We start from the raw sequence: 20,192 nt of genomic DNA on the forward strand, positions 1-20,192 counted from the left end.
GCCCAAGGATCTAGCCCTAACTGTATATTTCTACTGGAGAAGCTCAGATTCAGGAAACCTTGTTGGATCCAGTTGTAAAGTGTTATTCAGCTGCATATGCCTGAGACAGCTGTGCATCTGGCAGGAACAACAGTCTCCATTCAACCACCAGGAATCTGAATCAGTTTTTTGGGAGGTTGGGATAAAATACCTCCTGTTCACAGGAATGGGAAAGACAGCTGGAGATGGTCTGGTCAGGAGCATTTGTGACCACCGACCCCCACCCCCCACTGGAATCTGAGGCACCCCTGGGAATTGTGGGGGGAGCAAACACCATAAGAAGATGGGTGAGAGTAAGGGAACGCTAGATGCAAGCATTAGGGTCTTGTTACTGACCCCACCTCTGAGCACTGAGCACCCTATTCCTGCTGCTGTCGAGCTGACTGTGGTCCACTACCCTCGCCTCCCAGCAGGCCTTTGTTCTGCCACTGGGAGGGAGAGAGAGGAGTTCTGCCCACCCCCAGCAACCTCTCTCCAAGCAGATCTGGGTAAATACCCCACTCTTGGGTGTGAGGTAGACTCGGGCCCACCATCCTTCCCCTGCATCTCAAAGAGCAGATGGAAAGGAAGCACTACCCCCACTGGCCCTGCCCTGTGCAATGATGTAGCTATCTAGCCAGACGAGGTGTTTACCTGCAGTTATGAAGAAAAGGAAATGGGGACAATCAGAGACAAAAATGTAAACAAAACCAAAAAAGCCCAAAAACATAAAATGAAAACTTCTTTAAAAAAGATCAAGCCTGGCCAATCGCTCACCCAAATTACCATAGTTTACATAGTTCACAATCATTACTTTGTACAGCAGTATAAACAGAGTTAACCAATAATTGAAAAATGCCAGCTGGTACTAACCAAAATAAAATGTTCTTAGCAACATATGTTCTTAAATAATTATCAAGCATGCGTTGAAACGTGTAATAGTGTGCTTCCTGTTAATCCTGTAAGTAGCTCATCAAGAAAGTACCGCATAAAAATCCAAAGTAATCTTGGACCTTGCCCTATTAGTAAAACCAATTGTATTTCCTCAAGGGATTTGATTATTATGATTTATAGTTACATATTTCATTGTGTGATAGTTTTTCACTGGTACCAAGTAACACAGAAATTCTTTGTGTCTTCAGCAGCCCCAGTCCTTCCCTGTTGCTTCTCCTATCATGAAAGTCTTTATAATTTAAACTACCATTTTTTAATTTTTATGTTTCTCTGAAATCATTTTTCAGTGGCTGATCTATAGCTTCAATTTGTTGGATAGGAGTAGAGAAAGGAGGAGAACGGCCACGGGGTATATTTAGTTTCAGTTATAGACAGTACTACAGTTTACACAGAGATTAAAACAAAACATTTATGCTCGACTAAATGGTTTACCTCTAGGGCTTCAATCACTTCAACAAAGAGGCATGTGAACAGCATTACCTGCTATTAGGGTCTGATCCTGCTCCCTTTGAAATCAATACCAACACTTCTATTGACTTCAGTGGATGTCCGGTACAGTGCATCACTTTTGTTCACAAGAGGATCGCACTGTTGCCAACTCTTCTAACTTTTTGTGACGCTCGCAATATTAGGTGTTTTTCATAAAGCCTCAGCTCCTGGTTTTATATGATTACATAAGAACCACAACTTTCACTTAAAAAAATAACAAAAAAAAACAACCAATTGTTTAGTTCTTGTAGTTGTGCAGAAAATCTTGAAATTGTGACTCAAATGCACCCTAAAGAGGTTCAGGCTCAGAAAACATGAGACAAATAAAATGGACCCAAAATGTATTATACACCTCATTGATCCCTGTGATGTGATAAGTGAAGGCCAACTTCAAATAGCAAACCAGCTCTGATAGGATCATTAAGTTCTTGGTAAATAAAAGTGTCGTGCAACCAAGCCATTGAGTTCCCAACGTGTTCCAGAGAGGCCAGACTGTGCCATCTTCAATCCTGTGGGCTGAGCAAGACTAGAAGGGACATTGGGACTTCCAGACACTTGAGTGCTGGACCAGAATTACTCCACCTATGCTGAATCTCTCCACAGAAACTAGAAAGAGAGAGAAAGAGAACAGTTAAAAGATTAATTATCCTAACAGCAAAAACCAGATGTGAAAATAGCAAATTATAACATACAGCAGATCTCTGAAAATATGTGTTCAATTTAGGATGTCCAGATGTTTCAATTTTATAGGGATGGTCCCGATTTTGGGGTCTTTTTCTTATATAGGCTCCTAATACCTGTTTGCTATCTGATCACCCTAGTTCAATTAGTAAAGCAAATGTAACATTAGAACTATCTGTGTCTTCTGTATAAGACGTGCATGCAGCACAGCTGTCATATTTACTTTATATATACAGCATGAGGAATGGCACCAAATCTACATTCTTTAACCAAAGAGCTGAAGGAATAATGTTTTTGCATAACCAGTAGACAGTGCCTATGTGTATATAAGCAGGTCTGCTTCTCTGCAGTAGAGGGCAGTAGTATGCATACATACCAATTAATTACAGCATTACAGGAATAAAACTATTCAGAGCTAGGTTCCCACATGTGTGTTGAATTTACCCGGTCCCAACTAGCCTTTGAAATTCACAACACACTGAGGCAAATGAGGATGACTTTCATTGTGCTATAGTAATGTTCATTTGGGATGTTGCTGTGCAGCAAGCTGGAGTGTTGTAGATTCATACCCTGGCTTGCTGTGCAAGAGCTCACTATATAGATAACTTCCTAGTGATGTTTTACCATAATTAATGATTTGGATATTTTTCCTGTATATTAAATAAGATAGCTTCACTTTCATTTATGATACATTGCATTTTGTTAAGTAGGGACAAATCACAGCAGATGAAATGCTAATTATTGTTTCTTTCAGCTGCATTTTACTTGAATTTATTTTGCTGAAAGCCTCTAAGTAACTCTCTCTAAAGAGTCAGGAATGGATAAATATATATGGATGTACTGTATTATAATCTTTATGGTAATGTAAAAACTATTTCGTTTCATTTGTTTAATTACTGTTAAAGAAATTAAGTAGAGCTGTAGAATGAATAGCACAATACCAAGTCTTTTCTTTCAGGTTGGACAAGTCCAATGAAAGTTACTCCTGCTTCATCTAAACAAAGAGATTCTTTTCAAATTCATAGCTTTGCATTTCATGTGGACCCAAAACTTAAGGTAGTGTGTCTGGTACTGTTTGTTTCAATGGTTATACAAGCCTGGATGACAGAACAGACTTTTAAATCTGCAAACGTCCAGTCTTCAGAGCTATAGTGGTCAATATTCAAAATCAACTTTTGCCAACACTTTCCATGCAGTGGTATAATCTAGGATTCTACATTCTTTTCCTAGTCTAATTACATTGAAATAAGCATAGTATCCCATTGACATACTTACTTTGTAATATTGACCACTGCCCCTGATTTTTTTAAAATCTTTTATCACAAACCGTGAATGAATGCTTAAAAGTAAGATTCATACTGGTGAGATGATTTCATCTGATCCTTGCCTGAGGTTTCTAAGTGCTGCTATAAGCTAAATAATAATAATAATAATATACAGAAGGCATATATATACTTATATGCCCACACCATCTACACAGCTGATGCAGATTTTCAGAATTTACATTGTGATACAACTGAAATTGAAATAAGCATACCCTGTTTATATCAATTACTTCTCCTTTAGTCTTTCCCATCAAACAATTAACTTCCAACAGTACAATTCTATAATGAAAAGTCTAGTGGTCCTTCATCCTTCCACATCAAGGCCCTGATCTTATTTGAAATCAACGAGACTATTCACATGCTTGTAGTTACACATATGCTTAAGTACTTTGTGGATTGGGGCCCAAGAACATAATTTTTTCTGGTAGCAACCAACATACACTATAATAGGCATGTCTCAGGGGCTGAGAAAGGTAAGTTTGCACTGCCATTCCCAAAGAACGTTAAAGGTGGAGTGAGCTGGTACATTTCAGATGATTAAAGAGATGAGGTGAGTAAGAACATTGAATCAGAAATATCAGTAAAACACATAGGAAGCAGAGCCAAATAAAGAGGCATTTTGCATAGCCTTGTGTGGTGGAAGTGGGATAGTTTGTGAAGAATGTGAAACTACTTGTTTCACATTTTGATATTAAAGGAGATTAAATGTCTACAGGAAGAGACCACAAATCCTGCTCAGTTCATCTTTAGAAAAAAAAAGTTCAGAATTTTATGAGTGTTCATGAGTTTCCCAAAACTAATTTGGGCATCCTGCCATATGCTCTCTCTCATGTTCGCTCTAGAAATCAAGTGATCCTTCTGCAAGCTGGCGAGAAGAAAAAGCAAGGGACTATTTCTACATCTCAAGTACTCAAAAGTGAGCAACTGTTTCTATCAAGAAGAGATTTTCTTTGTTATTTCATATTTATCCATCTTCTTCCTCTATTCATCTTTCAGTAGCTGTACATTTAAGAAATTCATTAAGTTTTTCCTACAGCCCTAAACTGCAGATGTTGGAAGGAGTACTTAAAATACATGCAGAAATTCAAAACTGGCAGCAGGCAGGGTATATGCAGACAATGCTCTCTATTCCTTTTATATTTCAATTAGGGAAGGCTCTGAATAACTGCTGCCAGTTGAATCTATGTCAGGTGTCCCTATTCCTCAAACCCCAACACCATTTATGGGGCAATTTCATTACAAATTGTGTATTACTTTAGACTTTTCCTTTCCTATGAAAATAAATGCTCATATTTATTTCTCCCGTTGTCTTTGTTTGTCACAGAGTTGTCTGTTTCCACCCAAATTTTCTGATTAAAATAGGGCCCTATGAAATCCGCATTAATAAGAACATGGATGGAATCGTGGAATCAAAACAATAACACAGAACCCAGGCTTTCCCCAGCACTAGGACCGCAGCAGCAGAGCTAAGCCATGTGCAGCCACTGGAGATAAGGGGGAGGGGGGGCTAGGAATGCAGGAGGCATGGGGAGTAGGTGCAGAGGGTATGGGGAGGAAGTGCAGAGGGCTAGGGCCACAAGTGAGTGCAGGGGCTAAGGGAGAAGGGCTCGCATCCGGAATTTAAGGGCAGCTTCTGAGAACTCAGTCCCTTGCTGTGTCATTTTCATGTCAGGAGCTGATGTGTTCCTCTGGGACATTGGCATCACATTAAGGGAGAAGTTGAAATTCCCATGGAGCGCTGTGTTAATAAAAGTGTTCAGGGCCCAAGCGAGCACAGGTTAATTTGAAAGAACTTCATACTCCTTTATATGGTATCCGTGTCCCCCTTCTCAAAAACCCACAAAAGGAGACTGCATATATATGGGTTATGAAGGGACGAGTGCCTAAAGTAGCAGAGGCTGCCCTACCTTACATCATCTTCCCTGTCAGCTCGGTAGCCACAGAGAGGAGCTTTAGTAAATATTAAAATCTACTTGTCGACAAGAGGGAATCAATTTCTGAGGAAAACACTAACAGGCTAACCATAATGTATCACAATGGAGATGTCTACCAGATATGGCAAAAATAATGACATTGAAGTTTGTCACTTTGTATTGCTACTCAGCAATAAACTATTGATTTGATAATTTGAAATTATTTAATCAAATTTGAAATTAATTGAAGCATTCCTTCAGAATGTAGGAAGGTTGAAAGTACAGAGTTTAATTTTAAAAGCAACAATGAATGCTAACGATGAATCATTTTATGTTTAGTGCTTTTTTAAAATATTTTAATTATTCAAATATGAATTCAGTTAAATTGAAACTGTAAGAGGCTCCTCTGTGGACTTCTTGGTTACTGTTCAATAATATCAGTTTGATCGTATTACTGAGTGCTACTTTTGAAAGTGATTTAGAATGTGTTACTTTCACTATATATTTGTTGAAATTGTAAGGTTTTTTTTTGGTAAAATCAGTTTTTCCTATTGCAATCCAATTCTGAACATTTTTGTGCATTTATAGGAAGGCTACTTAATTGTTGTCAATGTATCAAAAAAATGATTAAAAATTATAAAGAAATAACTTTTTTTTAAATGGAAACAAACACAATCAGAAAATAATAAATCCGAAAATCTACAATAATAAATTGGATTTCATAGGGCCTTACTTAAAAGAAGCATCCATTCTGGTCATAAATTTATATGATAGAACAATACTTTATAGCTCATCTTAGATGTGCTCGTACTAGAGGCTTTGCTATCCCTTTCACTAGCAGTTACTTAATCATATTACAAACTCTTTAATGTCTTCTAACCTTGTAAACAACTGTCTTCCCTAGAGTGAGGGTATTATCATTTTTGCTTAACATAATGAGCTAATAGCAGGTTGCATATGTCTTTATTCTACACTGAAAATCTAACACAAATGCTCCACAAATCCTGGCAGCCAGAACAGAATTCCGTGGACCATGCTGATGGGATACACCGATGGGTTTGTATACTGTTGCTTGAAAAGAAACCACATGCTATCCCAACTAGGACATGCTTCTTATGCATAGTTTTTTTCTGAGAAATGTAGCTAATGATGATTTACACTTACACGCACATTTTAATCTGTGGATGTAAAGATGCATGACAAACATGGGCATATAGGAATAGCACCACCTTCCTAAAAGCTTACCCAGACACCTAGATCTGATTCTTTAGGAAATGTTCCAAGGCCTTCCTCTTTGAGAAAACCTTTCCATCATAAGTGATACAATTCGAACACCCCGTTTATGGCCAAACCTCTACTAATTCTCCAGCTTCCCCTCATCCCTCCCCACCCTCCCAAAATAAAACCCCTAACCCACGCAGAGTTTTGACACCAAAAAGAAAGATGTGCCAGAGATTCCGTGAAATTCATTAGAGATTTTGCTATTGCTGTTTTTTACATGGAAAGTGCTCATATACTATGGTGGTGGACGGCAGTATAAAAGCTTAACATAGATAGGTACTTTTTTTTTTCCAAAGAAGCACTGTTGCTTCGTAGATGAGGTTCTGCACTGTCATCTGAGACCTGTATTCTACTCCCAAACTCTGCCACCAACTTCATCCAACATTGGGCCACCTCTCTGGTCCTTATTTACTCCATTTGCAAGATGAGGAGATATGATATTTGCCTTTTGTAAAGGAGGGGTTGGAAGTGAGGAGCCTGCTAAGGGCATTTAGTGGAAGAGAAGATCTCCTGGCTTCTAACTCAATGCTCCTCCCCATAAAGTAATGGGTATTTTGGTAAGACAAGTATGGCCACTTTAACTAGTTTTAGTAGCTCACAGTGTGCCAAAAATTCCTCTCCCAGGAGGCAAGTTTTTGTCATTCATTCTCTTTCACTGGCCATCAAGAAAAAAAAAATCACTCTTTCTCTGCAGTTTCCTGAAATATGTTCTCATGTGCAGATCCAATATGTTCGCTGTTAGGAGATTGCATTACAAAATCTAATCCTCACATGCAAAGTACATTTTAATCCCCTAGTTATACATGTCACACCATGCATCACTTATAATGATTGTTTTAAATATGTTCCTTTTCTTCTTTTTATTAATGGTCTAGAGCTTATGAAGAAGTTCCTTGGGATAAGATATTACCACCCAAAATCCCACAGCCAGAATCAACAGTAGAAATGATGGCTGATCCCATCTCCCAGTGTTTTACAATAAAGAGACACAATCCTGCGCCAGAAATAAGCCAAGTCAGTGAACCTTTTTTTAAAATAACAGTTTGTGGTTTTTGCTAATGAAATACAGCATCAAGTACAGCCTTCAGGTCACATTAACCTTTTAGAAATAGGCCCAAACCAATACCTTAAATCCAAACGTCCCCATAGTTTGGGAAAGTCCAAAACTGGATCCTGACTTGATGGCTAAAGCCTATCTTTTGTTTTGTTACTTAGTATCTGACAAAGAAAGGGGTTAGTAAATGAGTCACTTAATGAGAATTCAAGGATGTGAAACTGGAGCATTTACAAGCCACAAAAGCCATTTACTGCAAATCCAGTGCCTACTGAAGTCAATCAGAACCTTTTCTTTAGAGCTGGGCAGAAATGGGCTCTTTTCCATTAAAAATGTCAGTGAAAATGGGGAAAAAATAGTTTTAATTGAAATTTTCTACAAAAAATTTTGACTTTCCATTATTTCAATTGAAAACATTTTTATTTTTTTTGGTTTGGAAATGCTGTTGTGATTTTGCCATGTTGGTGGTTAGTTAAAATTACATGTGCTCTGATTCTCCTCTATAACTTGGACCCTCTCGCTGTACTACATCTTCCGTGATGCACCACAGTCTCTCCTCCAGGTTGTTATATCTCAGGCATCACTCACCATGGTGCATTGTGGGAGATGTAGTCTGAACAAGGAGCCCATCCCATAAAGGAGAATTTTTGACCAGACTTGCTTTTTATTGATTTCAGCATGCATTGGATCAGGCCCATAGTTTTAGCTCACCTATATTTTTAAGAAATATTAACTATAACATAATATTAAAACATATAGTCCCCTTTATTAGAGTGAGACAGGATTGGATTGCTTAGGAGATTGATAATGAAATACACCTCTACCCCAATATAATGCTGTCCTCAGGAGCCAAAAAATTTTACTGCGTTATAGGTGAAACTGCGTTATAGCGAACTTGCTTTGATCCATTGGAGCGTGCAGCCCCTCCCCCCCCCACCCCCCCGTAGTGCTGCTTTACCACGTTATATCCGAATTCGTGTTCTATCTGATCGCGTTATATCAGGGTAGAGTTGTATAGAGACTTTCACCACTGTGGTACCACTCTAAATGTGGTGAAGAAATGTTCCCCTGTGATTACTGCTAAAAGACCTGTTTGAACTGGGTCTCCATCTAGTTCCCAGTGGGCAGATGTTCAAGTGACAAAAAAATGCTATCACAATTTATACTAATTGGCACCATTAGCAGCTAACAGAGGCCAAGTTTTGAATTGGCATGAGTGTGAGCTATTCTCTCACCCCGTCAGGACAAGATTGAGGCACTTTTGGGTGTACAGTGTGGGAAATTTCCTCCCTCTGCTTTACACACAAAACCTGTAGCTTATTTACCTCCCCAGTCAAATAGCTTGCATGCAAATACGTCACAAATCAGAAGACAAAGTGCCATGAGGCATGCATCAGGCTGCTTAGAAAATCAGTACCAAAACTATGGGATTTATGCTCACAAATGCATACTTTTTTCAAAAGTAAAAAGCAGGATCACAGTTTTCATAGAGCAGACTCTGCCACTTGACTCAGAAAGCAGCGCTTCAGCTGGCTTCACAGGGACTGGCTTCTTTTATCTCTTTTCTAAATTGTTAAAAAATGTGTCCTAAGGTCACTGCTATAATATCTAGAAGTTACCTGAGGACAGTTTATTTATTATAAACTAAATCACTGACTTTTTTGAGGGAAAAGTGCATGAGAAACACAGTTCATTTTGGAATCTTCCTGTCAGGAATCAGGGCCTGCAGCAGAGCTAGTCTGCAACTGGCCTGCAGCAAGCTGCCTGATTAGCCACACAACCTGATTGGCTGCAGAGGCCAACAGGCTGGATCTTAGGCCAGCAGCAGCCACAGCTTGTTGTCTTCTCAGTGCTCCTGTGCTTCACTGTGTCACCTTGTTTCTGCTGCTCCTGCCTTGCCTCTGTCCTACCCTGGCCTGGAACCCCTCCTGATACCCTGCTTGCTCCAGTTCCTGACCTCCAGTTTGACCCTTGTCTCTGGCTCCTGACCATGAACTCCAGCTTGACCCCCGGCTCTGGTAATCAGTTTCTGCTTCCAGTTTTGACCCTGGGCTTTGGCTCCTGATGACAGACTATGGCTCTGACCCTGGCCACTAGGCTAGACTGCCCTCATCCCAGCTGGCTGACACTTCCAAAATGTTAACAACTTGATCTGTTTTCCATTCAATTCAGTCAGGTCTCTCTCCCAAAAAAAAGAGGATTCAAAACTTCATATCATTTGGTCTAGACTCTACACTATGTTTTGGTTGTCTAATTAATGATATTTTTTAAACTAAAGCCCAGTCCTGCAATTGGATCTGCACAGGCCAGCAGATCTGATTGCAGGATCAGCACATAAAAATATATCGGGCTTACCTAATTAGATGATATTGTATTACACAGAGCTCATGTTTCAAGAAACATTCTGATTGTGATTCTAGGTTGTTGGGGGCCTCTGGGACAGGTTTCAAACAAGATCTTTTACTTCACCACAAAAACCAATTGATTTGTAAGTTTCTTTTTTTTATATTTTTATTGTCTTTTAATCATCATGTTTCCTTTATGGATCTCTCTGTATATGGTATAGTTCTTTTTTCAAATATAGTTACACGGATGTCCTCTGAGCTTGCAGTGATTGTACATTTAGCCAACGTACTGTAATCAGAACGGTTAAAGATATTCCATTAATAATTTTATTGAAAAGTATACCTGAGATCAGGCTTCCTGTGGGAGGATTAGACATGAAAATGTGACTAGAGAGGTTCCCAGTAGCTAGTTACTACATAATAGCTGCACCTCTGACTTTTTCATTGACTGGTGCATTTTTATTATAGAGATTTTACAAATAGCATATACATATTTACAAAATCCAAGACTTTGTCCTTTTTTGTAGTGTTAGAAATGATCTCAGAATGCATTTCAGCTGAACAGTAGGGAAAGAAAGGGAAAGATTAATAGGGGCTCAGAGGGTGAGTCAGGGACAGGTAAAGAGAGGATGGGAGGTGAGCTAGGGATAGATTAAATAGAAGACACTAGGGTGAGGCCAGGAGGGGAAAAGACAGGTCAGCAGAGTGAGAAGGGAAGGACAGCAGAGCCCTAATGTGATGGCTCAGAACAAGAGGGACATAGTAAAAGAGAGAGAGCAAATTCAAGCCTGATGTTAAATTGATATATCTCCCATTGAAGTCCATAGGATTTGAGCTTCCCTCTGAAGAGCAGCTCAGTTTTTAAAAAGCTTTGCCACACAGTGACTAAAGCAGCAATTACCTGTGATATGGTTTGAAAACCCAGAATTCTGCCTGCTGAATAGGGACGTTGGCATCTATGCCACCTCCCCCCACCACTACTTGATTTTGAGCTTTCCCCACCCCCGTCATTCCGAAAGCAAAACTTGGACTTACTTCTGCCACTCCTGTGAGTCCTCAAAACGAGGTCTCTAGGTCACTTCCTCTTTATCTTTTTATCTTTATCTTTTCATGTTTGCTGCATAAAAAGTTTGCTTAACATAATAATCAGTTAAATCAATTCCATCTTTTTTCTAATAACTAATATATCTTGTATTTTTCTTAACAGTGTAAGCCCAAGCTCTCGAACTCAACATATTCCTCTCTACACGTAAGTAAACATTATGTATTTTTTCAGTTTTGATTTAATGCAATCAGCCCATTTGTCTCATCTTCCTAATGCAAGGTTTGCAGCTTGACTATTCTCCTCTACTTATTCTTGGGTAACTCCACTGACTTCAGTGGAATTACTCCTCATTTACAATAGTGGGAGTCAAGAATGAGGCTCCATTGTGTCCTCATCTCAAAGGTATCATACTTTACTGTGGCACAGTATAAGCTTCAAAGAAAAAAGTAGGGATTACAGATGTTTCTCACGTTACTTCCAGCTTTCCCGAAACTGATCACTGCACATATGTGGTAGAGTTGTCCTTAATTATATGCTGCTGGTTCTGTGTGTTTGTTTTTGTCTTGGGACATTACTGCACAAAGGATAGTTCATCTCCATGTATTTTCTTGTGGACCGTTTTAATAAATAACTATAGATGTGGAGCTTGAAGTATGATTCAGCTGCCTCCGCCAGCTGTCTTATGAATAATATATATGTCTTTGCTTTTCCTTTTTATCCAAACAGTGGCTGTATTGGTGCAGAGAATTTTGAAGACCTAGACAACGCCAGTGTAGATATGATTACTCTTGGCAGTGTTCGAACTTCAAAACCTCACTACACAAGAACTGCTCAGTATGTTGCCTCTATTACCTTGCTTTTACTATAACTACTGCTGGAGTTCTAGTCATCTTGAAAAGAAGAAAAAGGCCCAAGGCCTTGGTCTTACACAAGAAAGGACATAGGATTTTCCGTATCCTGAATGGAGGGACCTGTATGAGGGTCTGTTGCACAAGTGATATTGTTGGGTTTTAGGTACCAGGGGGTTTTCACTGTGTGGCTCACTGAGCACACCAAAGGCCATTACAGTGAAAGGAAAAATAGCCACTGACTTTAATGGCCATTAGAGCACAACTTCACTGCACATGGATCAATGCATTTGAGCCAATTTAAAGGACCATTCTGTCTGGTGTGACAGACCCAGGCCAGTGTGGTACAGGAGTCTGGTAGAGGGCAAATATACTAGTCACTGGTGAGTAGTTTTCTGTTCCCTGAGTGACTAGAGCAGGGGCTGCACTGGAGTAATCAGGGCACCTGGATTTAAAAGTAGTTCACTCCAGTCAGGGAGGGAGGAGCTAGAGGAGAGGAAGTGCGTGTGAGGAGTTGGGAGCAAGAGGCACAAGGAGCTGAGAGTGAGAGGCTGTGTTGCTGGAGGACTACGGAGTACAAGTGTTATCAGACACCAGGAGGAAGGTCCTGTGGTGAGGATAAAGAAGATGTTTTGAAGGAGGCCATGGGGAAGTAGCCCAGGGAGTTGTAACTGTCATGCAGCTGTTATAAGAGGCACTATAGACAGCTGCAATCCATAGGGCCCTGGGCTGGAACCCAGAGTAGTGGGCAGGCCCGGGTTCCCCCAAAACCTCCCAACTCCTGATCAGAAACAGGAGGAGTTGATCCAGACTATGGGGAAGATCACTGAGGTGAGCAAATCTGCTAATAAGTGCAGGACCCACCAAGGTAGAGGAGGAACTTTCTCACAACTGGTGTCAGGAGTGGGATCTGGTGTGCACAGCGCAGCAGAAGAAGGAGGGTGATTTAAAAAAAAAAGGTAGAGGGTTTATTTTTTTTTTCACCACAATGGATGACTTAGTAGGGGCATTAATACAAGCTACAGCAGCACTAAGCCCTAGAGCTCGAGTGACAGGGCCACCAAGAGAGCCCAGGTGGAAAAAGAGAAGGGCTGAAGGCTCACCAGAAGCCACAAAGAGTCAGAGCACTGAGAGAGAAGAGAATCGAGATGTTAGACTGCCCAAACCAAGAGACCGGGGAATTCCTAAGGCCCCATACAGATGTTATGCCTGCGGGTAGTGGGGACATATAGCTTCACAGTGTCCCAATGCTGAGGAGCTTATGCAGTGTAACCTGGGGAACTCGGCAGACCCATGCTCCCTAATCCCCCTTGTGGGGTTCTCACTAACCCCACATGTGTACACCAGACCAGTAAAGCTAAATGGGGTAGAGACCACAGCACTGGTTGATTCGGGGAGTGCTATCACGCTTGTCTCAGGGAAGCTTGTGAACATGCGTCCATGGCACAGTTGGTTATTACTCCACCATCCCAGTAAAAATTGAGATTCAGGGGAACACTACTGAGGTAGCAGCAGGTGTAGTCCCTAAACTCCCATACCCGATGCTCATAGGGAGGGACTTCCCATGGTTTGGAGACTTACTCCCAGTAGGAGGATTGGAGAAAGAGGGGAATCCTGAAGTTAGTGAGGCATCCACAGTAGACTGTCAACCCCCAGTCTTCTCTGAAATATCCCCAGATTTATTTTCCATTCCCAGACATGGTAGAAAGTCGAAAAGGGAAAGGAGGGCAGCTAAGGCCTTGGGAACCCGAATACTGGCCCAAAGCCAGAGGGGCGCTCTCGTAGGTAGGCTGACCCAAACAGCTGAAAAGGAGGCCACCCAGGAGGGAGAGGCTCCTGAGTCTGACCCCCACCCTAATGCTTCTAAACCAGTAGAGGCAACAGAGACTGGGCCCCTAGATCTTGGGCAGATTAGCCCTGGAAGAGGAAATTTTGGACGGGACCAAGCTGAAGACCCAAGGTACAACAACATTAGAAAGGAGGTGACTGAAATAGATGGGGTTCCCATGGAAGGGAGAACACAGGGACCAGGACCTTACTTCATAATGAAGAAGAATCTCGTATACCGAGTTGCATCAGTACAGAGGCAGAAGGTACAGCAGATCTTAGTACCTGAAAAACACCAGAATGCTGTATTAAGTCTTACGCATAGTCATCTTTTGGGGGGGGGGCACTTGGGGGTAGAGAAGACCCTGGCACGAGTCCTACGACAGTTCTTCTGGCCCGGAGTACATTAAGAAGTGCGAAGGTACTGTGCATCCTGCCTAGAGTGTCAGCTGCACAGTCCCCGTCCCCACCTGAGGGCACCTTTAGTACCCCTTCCCATCACAGAGGTCCCCTTTGAGCGAATATCCCTAGTGGGACCCCTGGAGAAGACGGCTCGGGGCCACCAATATATACTTGTTGGTTTGGACTATGCTACTCGCTACCCAGAAACTGTCCCCCTGCGGAACACAGCCTCTAAAACGATAGCCAAAGAGCTGGTGGGGATCTTTGCCTGAGTGGGGCTACCAAAGGAGATATTAACAGACCAAGGAACCCCATTTATGTCAAAGCTAATGAAGGACCTCTGTACACTGCTCCATATACATACCCTGAGAACTTCAGTTTACCATCCACAGACTGATGGGTTGGTAGAAAGGTTTAATCGAACCCTCAAGGCTATGATAAGGAAGGTGGTAAGTCGGGACAGGAAGGACTGGGACATCCTACTGCCCTACATTATGTTAGCTATCCGGGACATACCTCAGGCCTCAACTGTGTTTTCCTCATTTGAGTTATTATACAGACGTCGCCCCTGTGGCATATAGATATCGCCAAAGAGATTTGGGAAGAGGAACCCAATGAGGGGAGAAATATAATAGAACATGTAATACCGATGCGAGACAGGATAGCCCATATCACCCCTATTGTACGGGAACATTTGGAAAAGGCACAGGAGGCCCAGAGAACCTATTACAATCGCCAGGCAAAAGTCCGACAGTTCCAACCAGGGGACTGGGTGATGGTGTTGGTACCCACAGCAGAAAGCAAGCTTCTGGCGCAATGGCAGGGGCCCTATGAGGTGGTTGAACCCATGGGGGAAGTAACCTACAAGGTGCGGTAGCCAGGACGCTGAAAACAAGAACAGATTTATCACATCAACCTTCTGAAATCCTGGCATGCACAAGAGGCATGCATAACTATCCGAAATGACCTAACCCAGGAAAACAAGCCTTCCAAACAGGTGAGAGTGTCTCCCGATTTAACACCAGACCAGAAGAATGAGATGTCTGAGATGATCTTCCGGAACCAAGATGTGTTCTCGACAAAACCAGGTCGAACAACTGCGACATATCACCACATCGTCACGAACCCTGGGGCCAGAATAACAATGAGGCCCTATCGGGTACCAGCGGCCAAAAGGGAGGAAATAAAAGCAGAAGTAAAAAAAATGCTGGAGTTGGGGATCATCGAAGAATCCCACAGTCAGTGGTCCAGCCCAGTCGTGCTGGTGCCCAAACCTGATGGCACCACAAGGTTTTGCAACGACTTCCAGTGACTAAACGAAGTATCCCAGTTCGATGCGTACCCCATACCTCGCATAGATGAGCTAATGGACTGTCTGGGGAATGCCCGGTACTTGACTACCCTAGACTTGACAAGGGGTACTGGCAGATTCCCCTTGTGGAAGACACAAAGAAAAAGACTGCGTTCTCTACACCAGAGGGTCTTTTTCAATATACTGTCTTCCCTTTTGGACTACATGGGGCTCCAGCTACTTTCCAGTGCCTCATGGACAAGCTATTACGCCTGCATAACAGTTGTGCTGCTGCCTACTTGGACGATGTGGTCATTCATACCCCAGACTGGGAAACCCACATAGAGAAGGTGGAGGCAGTCCTTGATACCTTCAGGCGAGCTGGTCTTACAGCAAACCCTGCCAAGTGTGCTGTAGGGTTTACAGAGGCCAAATATCTTGGCTACATTGTGGGAAAAGGTCTGGTAAAACCCCAAGTGAAGATGGAGGCCATCCAAAATTGGCCCCGACCGCGTTGCAAGAAACAAGTCCGGGCATTCCTAGGTGTAGTGGGGTATTACCGACGATTTATCCCCCACTTTGCCACAAGGGCAAGACCCCGACAGACCTAGTGAAAGCCCGTGGACCTGATCTGGTGAGATGGTCTGACACAGCAGAGGAAGCATTCACACACCTATGGACTGCCCTCTGCAGTAACCCTGTACTGATAGCCTCTGATTTCACCAAGGAATTTATCCTGCAGACAGATGCATCGGAAATAGGGTTGGGGGCCGTCCTATCACAGATGGTCGGGGAAGAGTAACACCCAATTCTCTACCTCAGTAGGAAACTCCTTCCAAGGGAACAAAAATATGCAGTGGTGGAGAGAGAGTGCCTCGCCGTAAAATGAGCCATGGAAGCATTGCACCACTACTTACTCAGGTGCAGATTTGTCCTCGTGACCGACCATGCCCCTCTTCAATGGATGCAGCAGAACAAGGAGAAGAACACAAGGGTGACCAGGTGGTTCTTATCCCTCCAACCTTTCCAGTTCCGTGTGCAACACAGAGCGGGGAGCCGTCACGGTAATGCTGATGGCTTGTCATGTGTCCACTGTCTGGCATCCCAAGAGGCCCAAGCCCTTGGTGTTGAGCAGGGGGGAGGGATATGTGACAGACCCAGGCCAGCGTGGTACAGGAGTCTGGTAGAGGGCAAATATACTAGTCACTGGCTGAGTAGTTTTCTGTTCCCTGAGTGACTAGAGCAGGGGCTGCACTGGAGTAATCAGGGCACCTGGATTTAAAAAGGAGCTCACTCCAGTCAGGGAGGGAGGAGCTAGAGGAGAGGAAGTGCATGTGAGGAGCTGGGAGCAAGAGGCACAAGGAGCTGAGAGTGAGAGTGTGCTGCTGGAGGACTACGGAGTACAAGTGTTATCAGACACCAGGAGGAAGGTCCTGTGGTGAGGATAAAGAAGGTGTTTTGGAGGAGGCCATGGGGAAGTAGCCCAGGGAGTTGTAACTGTCATGCAGCTGTTACAAGAGGCACTATAGACAGCTGCAATCCACAGGGCCCTGGGCTGGAACCCAGAGTATAGGGCGGGCCCGGGTTCCCCCCAAACCTCCCAACTCCTGATCAGAAACAGGAGAAGTTGATCCAGACTGTGGGGAAGATCACTGAGGTGAGCAAATCTGCCAATAAGCGCAGGACCCACCAAGGTAGAGGAGGAACTTTGTCACACTGGATACATAAAATGTAGTCACAGCAGCAGCTACAAGATGATGGGAGATTTTGCTAATACGATTATCTCATACAGTATGGCAAACTTTACCCTTCATGTTTGTGTTAGATTATATCTCCCACATGCAGCCTAGCCTATGAATGAATTCATCACAGAACCCTAGGGCTTGATTCTCCATTGCTCACTTCCAACCTGGTGCTGAACAGTGTTACTCATTTAGGTTGAGTTGAAGTAGTGTAAAACTGGAATAACATTGGCCCTTCAGAAATTCAGAATAGATCTTTTTCCATCTTTCAGAAATTTGATGCTTTTTTCAGATTTCTTGCTTTTTCTTTCTCTCTCACCTCTTTTTATTCATTATCCACATTATACATCCTGTGGTACAATTATTCCTGGAACTGCTTTAATAAGCACTTCAGGAGAAAATGAAGTTAAGCAGAAACTTCTGTTTTCATTAATTTACAATTCTATAGATGGGTTACTTTGGAAAAACATAAATAAACTAGAAGCAGCTGTCCACCGCATTAATTCCTGTGTTTCACCAAGTGTATATTCTGTTGGATAAGAATAATTATGGCAAAATCATTCTGTATGTCTTCTTAATACTGTCACTCCTCTGCTGGCAGATATTAGGGCAATGCAGGTTGATTACCTATGGAAGAGAAATGAGTGATGTGGAATCTGGGCATTTTCTTGTAACTATTTTAGTCCTTTTCATGGAATATTTAATTGGTATTTTGTGAAATGATCTTGGTTTAAATATGTAAAGAAAAAAATCTTTGTGATTGGAAAACATTTGTAGTAATGTAAGTTAAATATGTAAATTCATATCCATCCCTCAGTAGTGTGGTGTTATCCATGATACTAGAACATGTTTATAATAGCCTACCCATAGTTGTCTGTCAAAAGGTGTAGACTACTTATGATAGTGCCTATACGCCCTTATAATGTGTTATTTATGGTCCAGTGGCTATGGAACAGTGTTTGGAGCCAGAAAACATTATATATATGGGATTATATATTCCTTCTTTTGCTGTTGATCCACTAGGGAAAAACACTTAGGACCAGATTTACAAAGGTGACTTCAATGGAAGTTAGGACTTAACCTGCTTAGATGCTTTTGAAAATCCCACTGTGCATCTATCTGTGTGTTTAGGTGCCTGAGCACCTGTCTAAATCTGGCCATTAGGGCCTCGCCCACATCTAATGAGTCAGTTGAAAGACTCCTCCCATTAATTTCAATGAGGTTTTGGCTCATGGCCTCAGACCCAGTTTTTCACAAGTAGTTTCTACTTTTGGATGCTTCTGTTTTCAGGTTGCCAACTTTAGATATCACAGGCCTGATTTTCAGAGGGGCTAAACATCCAGAACTCCAGTTGAAGTTAGTGGGAGCTGCAGGCACACCGTACCCTTAAACCAATTTCTAGGGCCAACATTTTCAAATTTTACTTTCCCAAGTTAGGGGTCCCAATCCAATGTCCACTGAAGTCTTGAAGTATTTCTATTAATTTTAATGGGCTTCAGATAAGACTGACGCTGAGCAATTCCCACTGATTAAAATAAGAGCTAGAAATTGGCCCTAGAAGTGCTCATTACTTCTGAAAATAGTCACTTATTAGGTGTCTAAATATGAATAGCTGTGCATGATACTAAGCACCTGAGTTAAAAAATCTGTCATAAATGTATAAAGTTAGACACCTAATACTACTGCTAACTATTATCTTCCTGAAGCTGTAAACCTTTCAAGGCAAAGATTTAGTTTTTACCATGCTTTCAATAAACATAACAGGTAAAGTCCTGGGAGAAACAAGTATAAGAACTCAATAGTTTTAGAGAAGAATGTAGCAGTTTATGTATATTATCCCTCTGCATACATAGGCTACATGGCTATATAGCTGTATTCTTTTGTGACATGAACAAAATCACAATATTAAACAAATAAAAAAGTCAAATCATATCAGGCTCATTTAATACAACGTCCTTAACAAAATCACTACAAGGAGATGTTGAATTTTCTGAGGCATACTACAAGGACAACAATTTATAGAATTCATCATTCCATTTTTTCTGTGGAAGAGAGGGTAGTAAGGAAAAGTCCAATCCTAAATTAGTATACAACTGACTATTACTGTGTTATATTGCAATATTAATGAACAAGTCCATAGATAGCAACAACAACAAAGGGCATTGTTTCTGAATAATAAGTAGGAGTCCTAGGGTATGTCTACACTATGGGATTATTCCGATTTTACAAAAACCGTTTTTTAAAACAGATTGTATAAAGACAAGTGCATGCAGCCACACTAACCATATTAATTCAGCGGTGTGCGTCCATGTACCGAGGCTAGCGTCGATTTCCTGAGTGTTGCACTGTGGGTAGCTATCCCATAGCTATCCCATAGTTCCCGCAGTCTCACCCGCCCACTGGAATTCTGGGTTGAGATCCCAGTGCCTGATGGGGCAAAAAACATTGCCACTGGTGCTTCTGGGTACAGCCTCACCCTTCCCTCCGTGAAAGCAGCAGCAGCCAACCGTTTCACGCCTTTTTTCCTGAGTGAACTGTGCAGATGCCATTCCATGGCAAGCATGGACCCTGCTGAGCTCAAGACAGCAATCATGGATGTTTTAAACACCTCGCGCATTCTTGTGCAGTCAATGCTGAACTGAGACCTGCAAAGCCAGGCGAGGAGGCGGTGGCTACGGCAGAGCGGCGATGAGAGTGATGAGGACATGGACACAGAATTCTGTCAAACTGCGGGCTCCTGCGCTTTGGAGATCCTGCTGGTAATGGGGCAGGTTCTAGCCACTGAATGCCAATTTTGGGCCCAGGAAACAAGCACAGACTGGTGGGACTGCATAATGTTGCAGGTGTGGGACGATCCCAGTGGCTGCGAAATTTTCGCATGCTTAAGGGCACTTTCATGGAACTTTGACTTGCTTTCCCCTGCCCTGAAGAACCAGAATACAAAGATGAGAGAAGCCCTCACAGTTGAGAAGCGAGT

The 20,192-nt window shown here is 42.2% G+C and overlaps 1 protein-coding gene across 1 annotated transcript in view; it reads left to right on the forward strand.

The window, feature by feature from the left end:
- SPATA48 (spermatogenesis associated 48) overlaps positions 1-20,192 on the forward strand; it is a 49,111-nt gene that overhangs the window by 4,565 nt on the left and 24,354 nt on the right. Inside the window, exons 2-7 of the mRNA XM_030549363.1 lie at positions 3,101-3,198; positions 4,310-4,383; positions 7,537-7,675; positions 10,136-10,203; positions 11,268-11,309; positions 11,832-11,939. Of these exons, the coding sequence (XP_030405223.1) occupies positions 3,101-3,198; positions 4,310-4,383; positions 7,537-7,675; positions 10,136-10,203; positions 11,268-11,309; positions 11,832-11,939 (529 nt within the window). The remainder of the gene's footprint in view (positions 1-3,100; positions 3,199-4,309; positions 4,384-7,536; positions 7,676-10,135; positions 10,204-11,267; positions 11,310-11,831; positions 11,940-20,192) is intronic.

This window comes from Gopherus evgoodei, chromosome 2 (assembly GCF_007399415.2).
Source record: "Gopherus evgoodei ecotype Sinaloan lineage chromosome 2, rGopEvg1_v1.p, whole genome shotgun sequence".
NCBI lineage: Eukaryota > Metazoa > Chordata > Testudines > Testudinidae > Gopherus > Gopherus evgoodei.